General features: G+C 29.0%; 1 protein-coding gene across 1 annotated transcript; it reads left to right on the top strand.

The window, feature by feature from the left end:
- Positions 1-228: 228 nt before the first annotated feature.
- Positions 229-9,381, top strand: LOC105146415 (uncharacterized). The gene is made up of 3 exons (XM_011056644.2): positions 229-1,638; positions 2,841-3,023; positions 7,037-9,381. The coding sequence occupies exons 1-3, from the start codon at positions 1,585-1,587 to the stop codon at positions 7,223-7,225; spliced, it is 426 nt and encodes a 141-aa protein (XP_011054946.1). The 5' UTR covers positions 229-1,584; the 3' UTR covers positions 7,226-9,381.
- Positions 9,382-10,216: the final 835 nt, after the last annotated feature.

Genomic DNA, 10,216 nt, shown 5'->3' with positions numbered 1-10,216 from the left:
GCGTGGTCCGCGCCGTTCTCGAAACCGAGATCGGCGATACATAAACCCTCCGAGCAAACCGCACTTTCCATTTCTGCGTCTTTCTGTAAAGTCGATCAGAAATCGCGGATCGTACGGTCGAATTATTTTTCTCGTGGATCACTTCCAAACTATCACGCGTAAACGTGAACGCTTTCGTATTAACATTACTAAAAAAAATTTACTAAATTTTAATACATATATATACTTTGAATAGTACTAAGTAAACATTTACTTGCAGTAAAGAAATGTTTACTCAATAAAAAATATAATCAAATCAAATTAATGGTTTTTGTACGAAATACATATTTTCATTTAGTAAATATTTAATTACTATTCAAACAAATATTTACTAAAATTTAGTTTTTTTTTTTTAGTAAATAGTTGGAAAAGTAGTTTTTTTTCCAGTGTACGTATCGTGTACCGTGTGTCTACTGTGCACATCTACCGTGCAAGTGCTAGAAAAACAATGGATTTTTATCAACGAGCGAGAAACGCTTGAAATTTTCACGGTGTAATAATTGTGCGATTTTATCGTGCTTTATTTGGGTTAATTGTGAATTACCCTACCTTATGGTATATTTTGTGGCCACCCTTCGGTGGCTTCTTTTTCGCGTAATTAATCGCGGCTTTTAACTACGGTTATGCTGCGCAAACGTGGTCGTTCTAATTATCCCCTAATAACATTAATAAATCTACAAATAAAATTATGGTGCATCCGCAATTCGTACATGATAAGCATAATAAGAACTTAAAGATTTTAGTTGTAGGAATTGTTCAATAACATACCGTATTAAGGAAAAAATAGAACATGCGGTTAAACATTAATTGTTATAGTGTATTTTATAAATGTTCTTGATATATAATTTTTGTATAAATATGTTTAAATTTCTGTTGATTTTTAATTAATGTCCATCAAAAAATAATTTATAGTTGAAAATTTAATATAAAAAGTTGAATATTTATAATATTTATTTGTAATAAACTTTATTAATTCTTTTTATAATAACATTAACTTTTCTGATAATTATTCATTAGTTTATATATAGAACTGCACCATCAATTAAGATATAAACTCCATGAGTAACAGTTCTTAATTATATGACTATATTTAACGTGCTCTTTTATGTGTAACATTTAATTAAACGTCGTCGCTTTTTTTCTGTTTGAATATATAAAACTTATATCTTAATGAAAAGATATTTTTTAAATTTCATAATAAAATTTCAAACTTTCACCGTTTGGTGCTACTCTCAGAAAGGAAGAACTCTCTGTAATATTGTATATCTCGCATTCAAGCCAAGTTACATTAAAAGTATGGTTAAGATTTTACGTATTAAACATCCAATTTGAAACAGAGGGACAATTCCATAGGAACTTGACTTTTTATTTCATTTAACCTAGTAATTACAGATGCATTTATAATCGTGGACGAAAATTCGTCAGAAGGACAAAGACTATCTTATAATTTGGCAACAGATTGCTATTGTATTATCAAACTGAATCACGTTTGTGACAAAGTGTTTTTTCGCATAGTGGAAAAAACTGTATGTTACTGTCAGTGCCATGCCGCTTCGATCATCGAATGTTTCATCGAGGGATTTTACTTTTTCACAACCGGTTGGTTTTCCGAAAGAATATCGCAGTGATTTTGTAACACAGGGTAACTGCTGGGAAAGATACACACACACACACACACACACACACACACACACACACACACACACACACACACACGCGTGTGTGTGTGTATCTTTCCCTTTTACATTCGGCATATAATATCTACACAAGAAAAAGTCTGGTTACATTAATTGGAATTCTCTGATTAAAATTAAAATGTTCTGGTTAAATCTATTATAATTCTAGTTGAGATAACCAGAATTCTTGATTGATGTGATTAGAATTTTCTGATTCTTTCATTTTTAACCAGAAATTTTCCTCTGTGTACACACTTCAGCAGAAATACAATTTGAATACGATAGTGAAACGAAGTGTTTGAGTACCGATAGACTACTAGATTTATGTGAATTGCTATGGTTACATAATTTAGTAAAAAAAAAAAGAGACAAGACGTGAACAATCATATGTTAAAAAAGACAAAATTGAGAAAAATTGTTCACACAAAAATTGGAGAAATTGTGCATCAGAGAGAATAAAAATAGATCTAATACTTTCGACGCGTCAAAATTGAATGCTCGCCCTTCGTTTTGAATTGTCCTTTGCGCTTATCGCTCACAGACGCTACTTGTAAAACTGACGTTAAATAAATAAATTCTAAACTAAATGCGTGCCTTCCTAAAGCAATGTAATTAGTTCCGCACATCTGCTCTGAAATCAACGCATATCCGCTTCATCACTTGCCTGTTAATTGTTTATTGCCTGTCGAACGTATATGAAGCATTTGAACGCTATTAAAAGCACTTTTACAATTTTTCGATTAAAATACTGATATAGAAAAATCGACTGAAGCTTTTTAACCTTTCCAATTTTTTTGTACAATATTTTTATGCTGTTAAAAAATTATGAACGAAATAAAACAAATAAAACACTTCTTGAGAAGCAACGTTCACTCTCCTAAAAAAGATAATAATTTTCATATCAGCCGCTTTATACTATTTGCGTGAGACAAATCATGTTTAAAAATGATAATGTTTGAATATCGATAATTCTCTAACAACTTCGATCTTCTCTAACAACGAGATGCATCATAACGAATAAAAATAACGATCTATAGAAGTCGCATTGGGCCTCGAAATGCAAAACAGTGATAATGTCCATGGCAAAATATTCATTAAATATGCGTGTGATATTTCTGTTATCAGGAAGATCATCGTCGTACCGGAAGATATGTCGCGGGTGGAACGGCTCTCGCATTTATGTTGCTCGGACTGCATCATCTGTTTCTACGGGGTACGTCGACTATAGCGGGGGTGTGCGTACCCGCTATCATAATGGCATCGTACATAATTTGGGTGCTATATTCTGCTCGCAGAGATAGACGGAAGGTAGTTACCAGATTCGCACTGTTGTCATTATACTGCATGCTTTTGTCGCTCTCCGAACGATATGCTGGTTGCAGCGAGAGAATTTGCGAAATTATGAGATTAACATGCGAGAAAGCCAGAAATTATGTCGAGATACGATTATGTTTTCGATAAATGCCGACGAGACATATACGAACAATTATGGTTTATTCAAAATGCGATATTGAAAATTAATAGTTACAATTTACTATTACGCGGTTGTCATTTTCCAAATTTTTATTCATTTTCGTCACTATTTCTTTTATGTCCATCTCTGCGTGGTAATGGAATCCCTAGGCAAAATTAATAAACAGTAATTTACTGCGAAAGAAAGTAATTTTTACATAAAACTCGCGAAAAGGCGTTTTGTCAATCGCAGATTAAAATTGAAAAATAATGAGATTATCGATTGATCGTCGGCAATTGATTTCGTGAGATTGTGTCTAGAATGAGTGTTTTCCATTTGTGATACAAGTCGACATAAATATCTATCTTTTTTGACATTCAGACAGCAGCAATGAACAACATTTTGTGTTAATTTGTGTCATCAAATAGAAAATAAAAATTTTATAACAGCTCCCGGTATAACGGAATAAAACATTTAAACTATAAACTTATATTTTATTATAAAAATGGCATACAATTCGGGATGCGTCGTGTTTTACCATTTTTTAACCTTTTACTGACATATTGCAATGCTTTCTGCATTTCTGTTGCGCCACTTTTTTCGTTAAAACTATATTTTGCTATCTCTCTACGTTTTTTCATGAAATGTAATTAATTTAACGGATATAAAATGGTGCACTGCAGGGTTATTTATCACTTTTTATTTGGTAAGTGAATTGCGTGCCTTAACAACAAATATTTTTTATAAAGCTTATATTCGTTAGAAAGCTATTTTTATAGAAGTTGTATACAAATTACATGCAGCATATATTTATATAGACATGCTATTTATAACTATATTTAAATTTTTGTCATAGAAAAAAATGTAACAAAAAAGATATTCAAATTTTAATTGATATAAATATAGCTTATAAAAAATGTCATAAATTTGATTCTATTTGCCTTAATAAAGATATTGCTTAATCATTTAAAATTATACAATATTAAATTGAAGAAAATGTTAAGAACAAATGGAATAAAATGAAAGATATGAAACTCAGATCTTTTATAGAATTTTAGAGAACTTCGATGAATCTAAAGTTTTGGTCAATGCCACGTGAAATGTTTCCTCGTAAAATTCTATAAACAATCGTACGCTCTGAGCAACGGAACGAAAATATCTGCAGTCGTATTTGCCTTTCTGAGACGGCAACCGGATACAAATTCCAATAGACCGGAACAATTCCAGACGCGCGCATTATTACGCTGTCGGACATCAGAATTAGTATTCATATTGACATGCAACGAGGGAAGATCAATCCTCTGAAGAAGCAAAAAGCGAGTGACATGAATAAGATCGTCAATCCTATTATACATAGCGTCAATCAAAGACGAAATTACGAGTAATACGCAAATTTGACAGAAATAGAGCGTTCGTTCGTTCACACAATTTATTTGCGATTCATCAAGTAACTTTTCTTGCTCTCTTTCAATTTCATTCGTTTATATTTAGCTATTTGGCATATCATGCCGGTGATAGTATAATGACATACCATGTATAATAACGTAGCATAATAACGTAGCCAATTAAATAGAAATGAACCAGATATCAAGTTGTCTCCAGAGGGTCCTATTCTTGAGCATGAATAATTTTCGCATACGAAAAAGACAATTTCTCAATTGTGATATGTCGAGTGTATACGGAATTGATATTTTTGTATGCGATATCTGTTCAAGAATAGGGCTCTAGATCGGATTTTCTGTTAATCATCGATGCAATTCGCGATGCAATTGCTACAAATGGGAGTACACAGTGGAGATAGATCTCAGTGGGATAGGTCGCCAAGCCGGAAATATATCTGTCGATGTATCTCGCGACATGGTTGATAATTCTATTTTTCTTCATATCGAGAAAGATGATTCTTCATATCACCACGAAATGTCTATTAAGAATGTGAATTTTGAATTATTCACAAAACTTCGGAAATCGCAAAGACAATAATTAATCTACGGCATTAGAATGAATTTCAAATGATATAGAAATTAATTTAAATTTATTGTGATCAAACAATTAGATTTGCAAAGAAAACTTTGAATTTTTTGTAACTCATTTTCATCTTTCAGAATCTATCTAAATCAATATTATCTGTTTAAGAGTAGAATATCTGTTTGCGTGTATATATAATATTTTATTTTGTACTTTGTATTGAAGTGCACGATAATCGCATATATAATGAATACAATGTACGCAATCGACGAGCACCTGGACCTACACAATGCATTATGCAGATTTTACTAATCATGTGTGGTAAATGTTATATTGTTTCTAATTTGATATAGGACGCGTGCATAATTATAACTACGTCATATGATGTTTTTAACAAGCAGCATGCGGTAAGCACGCGTTTGTAGAGACCTGTTATTCATTATGTAACGTTCATACGCGAAAATTGTCAACAACAGGCGCAATAACTTTCCTCCCAATTTGAGTTCTATATTTGAGGTAAATGAAAGAATGACTTGAACTAATATCCGTATTCATGAAAAATAAATTACATCTGTTCGTCAGCTAGAAAATTCAATATACGCAAATAATAGCTTTTAAAAAATTAAAAGTAACATTTTAAAAAACTATGCACGCGCAATATATTCGCGGAAAATATCGGTTTCGAAATCATCTCACGCCGTACACAAAAGTGGCCGCATAAAGACAAGTTTTCTGTAAAGCCGTTCTTTTAAAGCCAGAATTCTCGTTGTGAAAATTCTTAAGATTGAAGATTATTAGCTGTGAACGGAGCATGACGGAGTTGCGCCACACTCGTGAATGCGGTTGCAAATTTGGTGTAAATTTGGCAGAAATTTGTTTAAGTTTATTTTAACATCGATTCTATTTTTGCATAAAATATCAATTATTAAATACGTTAACAATTTGCACGTCAAATGTTGCAAATAGGTGTTTACAATTATGTACTATAATACTACATATATGATTAAATAGATTAGGACAGAATCAAAGAAACGGATGCAATTAAATACATTGTGCGTTTCGCGTATTTACACACTGAAAGAAAAATGTTTTGTATTTGTAACTATAATTACATATTACTATAATTATGATTATTAATGCTATAACAATAATAACAGTAACTATGTATATAATTCTAGCAACAAATGTATACAGTTGGCAACTTAAAACGACTATAATTATAGTTATTATAAAATAGTTGAAATTATTAGGTGTTGGAATTAATTCGTAGCGTTTTTTAATGAAAGAATGTTATTTATTTCACATGAGCATTAAAAAATACATTAATGAAAGTACTTCCCATCACTTGTAAAACGCTACGAATTAATTCCAACACCTAATAAATTAAAAATTACATAAAAAATATGGTTGTCCCAAAATATAACTATAAAGTTATAGTCATTTGAATCATTTTTATGGTAATTTCAACTATTTTATAGTTATAATAATTATTATATTAATTATAGTTATTTTAAGTTGTCAACTATATACATTTGTTGCTAGCACTATATACATAATTACTATTATTATTATTATTATTATAGCAGTAATAATCATAATTATAGTAATTTGTAATTATAGTTACAAATATTATAGTTACAAATATAAAACAGTTTTCTCTCAATGCATAATCTTGTTTGTCATTAATTTGTTGATTGCTTTATTGCATTAACGCACCTTGGACTGTTTTTGTCTATTATACTGCAATTATAAGAACACTTTTAATAAAAAATAACTATTATTTTGTATAATTATATTATATCAAATACAATTTTTATATCAAATAAATAAATATATATATACACACACACACATATATAATTAATATATATAATATATATGTAATTTTAATTGTTGATTTCAGGCGCTAAGATCTGCCATGGCAATGCAGCTCACTGAGGTTGTTACTGTGCCTTCCAAGTCTACATCTAACGCTATTTGCAAAGATGCTAATTGTAAGAGCGATGACAACATTGAAAAAAACTCGTCAAATCCCTACAAATCGCAGAACACTCGCGAAAATCCAGCTTTCTTTGATAAAGATGAAGTATGAAGGTTAAAAACCAAGATTTGGATAAATAAATATAACTTTGTAAATGTAACTTTCGTCAATAAATGCTCAAAAATATTGCGTGTGTGTAAAATCAATATCGTTTAATTCTTAAGAATTCATTCTTAAAAACTTTATGCAAAACACGTATGATACTATATGTATGCCACTATATGTAGATTAAAAGTTTCTTATGAAGTATTCTTATAAAAATAATAAAAAGCTTCTTCTTTCTCTGTCATTTGTGATTTTAATTTGAAAATTGTGAGACTTGTTGGCTTGTAAATTTTTTAATTAAAATTTTTAAGTAATACCAAGAAAGTTTTTTAAAACTAAATTTATGATGCAATTTCGTGTAGTTTTTATATTTTGTAATCTAATTTTAATTTTTTGAAATTTTCTTTAATCTTATAAATTGTTTTCTTAAAATAATATTCATAGATTACACAATCTTATAAATTTTCTTAAAATAATTTCATAGATTATACTCTAAAATAATATTCATAGATTACACAGACCGACAAAATTTAGAAGGGGTCTTGTGCTTTGAATTTTGAAAGATGTTTTCGTAGGATTTTGATGCGCTGAACGCAACGAAAAAATATTTTTAATATTGTTGGAATATTTCTGAGTTAAATACCGTAAAACAGACATGGATATCATTTTTTGTTTAATCGGAAAAAATTAATAAAAAAGTTACTTCCGGAAAAAACTATTTTTGTGATAATTTAAATGAAAAGTAGTGGAAAAAAATGGACAACGTCGTTGTTTTCAGCATCAAAATCCTACCGAAACATCTTTCAAAGTTCAAAGTACAAGATCGACCCTAAATTTTATCGTCCTGTGTTATATAAGACTGCAATATTAAGGTTATTACTTTTTTTAAGATTATTTTAAATGTAATAATTATATAAATTATAGTTTTTAGATCTGTGATAAAAACAAATTAAACGATAATTAAAAAACTGAATTTTTTAAAACTTATAATTGTTTACACAATAAAAATTTACATTAGATTTAAATATATTTGATATATTTAATATAGTTTCAACATTTCAAGAATACTCTTAAGAATCTTATAAATCATACATTTTAGCTTTATATTTGATAGATATTTTTCTTTTTTAATTTAAAAGTAGAGTTAAATATCATGATGTTCCTATTCATTTCTTGTTATTTAGCTTTCATTAATTCTGTTTCTAGTTGATTTTATTTTTTAATCAAAGTTCTAATGATTATAATCATTGTATTATTTTGCTTTGGTAATGTAAATATTTGTCATATTTATATTCATATAGGGATTAGATTGTTAAACATTTTTTTCCTAATGTGCTACATTAAAAAATATTTATGATATACATATAATATTTATGAATACATCTAATATCGAAATTGTGTTTAACAGGCTATACCGAATATATTGTGCAAATAATCAAGACATTTATGTAATTGAATAGTTTATTAAATCTCTGTGAAAAAAAAGAAATGTAAAATTTAATTAAATTTTCGCTTTCCACAATCTTCGATTACGCTTCTATTACTCTCTCCTTAATTCAATTGCTTTGATCTTTTTTTGTCAAAGAACAGCTAAGTTCAACAGAGAAACAGCTTTATAATTGTTGTAAAATTCTTTAATATGCTTGTCCTTATAGTTCAGATCTAAATGTACAAATCAAACTTATTAAAAAATCTTACAATAGTTGTATGTGTGTGTGTGTGTTTTGTGAGTGCAAAACTATTTTTTTTTGTTGAACGCAGCTAATCATTAAAATCCCATTTTATAAATTATCAAAATTATGGTTTTGTACGTGTTATAAGCATTTAGAAATTTGCATTGATCTAATGTAAGTGAAAATTTTATTTTATCGTACAGATTGTTCAAATTATGTTTTGAAAATTATTAAAATTACTGAATGCATTAAAATATCTGTAATTAATTTTATAATATTATATATTCTTTATAATATTATATATTCTAATATTATATATTCTCTATATTTCAATAAAATACTATTGTTATCTATACTATTTTTGCAAAATCATGAATTATGTCTCATTTACTGACGTAAAGTTCATGTAAATTCTCGATGTGTACTTTCGATCGATCATTGAAAAGTCTAACCATCTCGATATCGTACTGAAATTATTGTATCCCTAGTCATATTCTCGATCTACGAAGTTCTATATTATTATGAGAATCAAGTTGTTAAATATATATCTCGAAGTATAAGGACGTCGATTAAACTTCGCTGTAACGGAGAAAGTTCCAAACGCATTCATGGAAAATATGCTGTATTATATAACTTGAAATTTGATAAGTAAAAAAAAATTCATATACTGATTATAATATAAAAAAAATTATATTAAATTCTCCTAAATATATATGTTGAAGATAAGTTAAGAATATCTAATAGGAATTATGCATATTATTCCAATTTCCTAGAAAAGATTAGAATAGATGTTACAACAGATTTCATCAAAATCTTCAAAATACATCTTCAAAATAAATTTTGCTAGTGTATTCGTCGCAATATACTATATCGATAATATAATGATTTTATCAGTGAGTCATTTGTCACAAATAATCACACTGATTAAATCGCAGTAATTATTTTCAAAGCAGCGCGTAAAAACCGAGTCATTTAATTTAATAGTCTCTGCACAGCCACAATACATCTACATATAAATAATCACATATACAATCACAGTGAACGCATGATTTTTCCATTGCTAGAAGCAGTCCTGGAAGGACTTTTCTGGAATTGCTTTCAGTTCCCTCAGCAAATTTTCTTTTATGGCTTCAATTGTTTCAAATCATTTTCCTTTCATGGGTGTTTTGAGTTTTGGAAACGGAAAAAGTCAAAAGAGGCCAAATCTGGTGAAGGTAAGTGAAGAAATATAGTCGTGCCGTTTTTACTAAAACACTTGCGAACTGACAACGCGGAATAAGCTGTTGCGTTGTCAAAAACCGTTTTAGTAAAAACGGCTGATTGT

Source organism: Acromyrmex echinatior, chromosome 3, assembly GCF_024713525.1.
Source record: "Acromyrmex echinatior isolate Ae372 chromosome 3, ASM2471352v2, whole genome shotgun sequence".
Taxonomy (NCBI): Eukaryota; Metazoa; Arthropoda; class Insecta; order Hymenoptera; family Formicidae; genus Acromyrmex; species Acromyrmex echinatior.
Note: the sequence above shows the minus strand (reverse complement) of the source record. Positions and strands in the feature narration are given on the sequence as shown.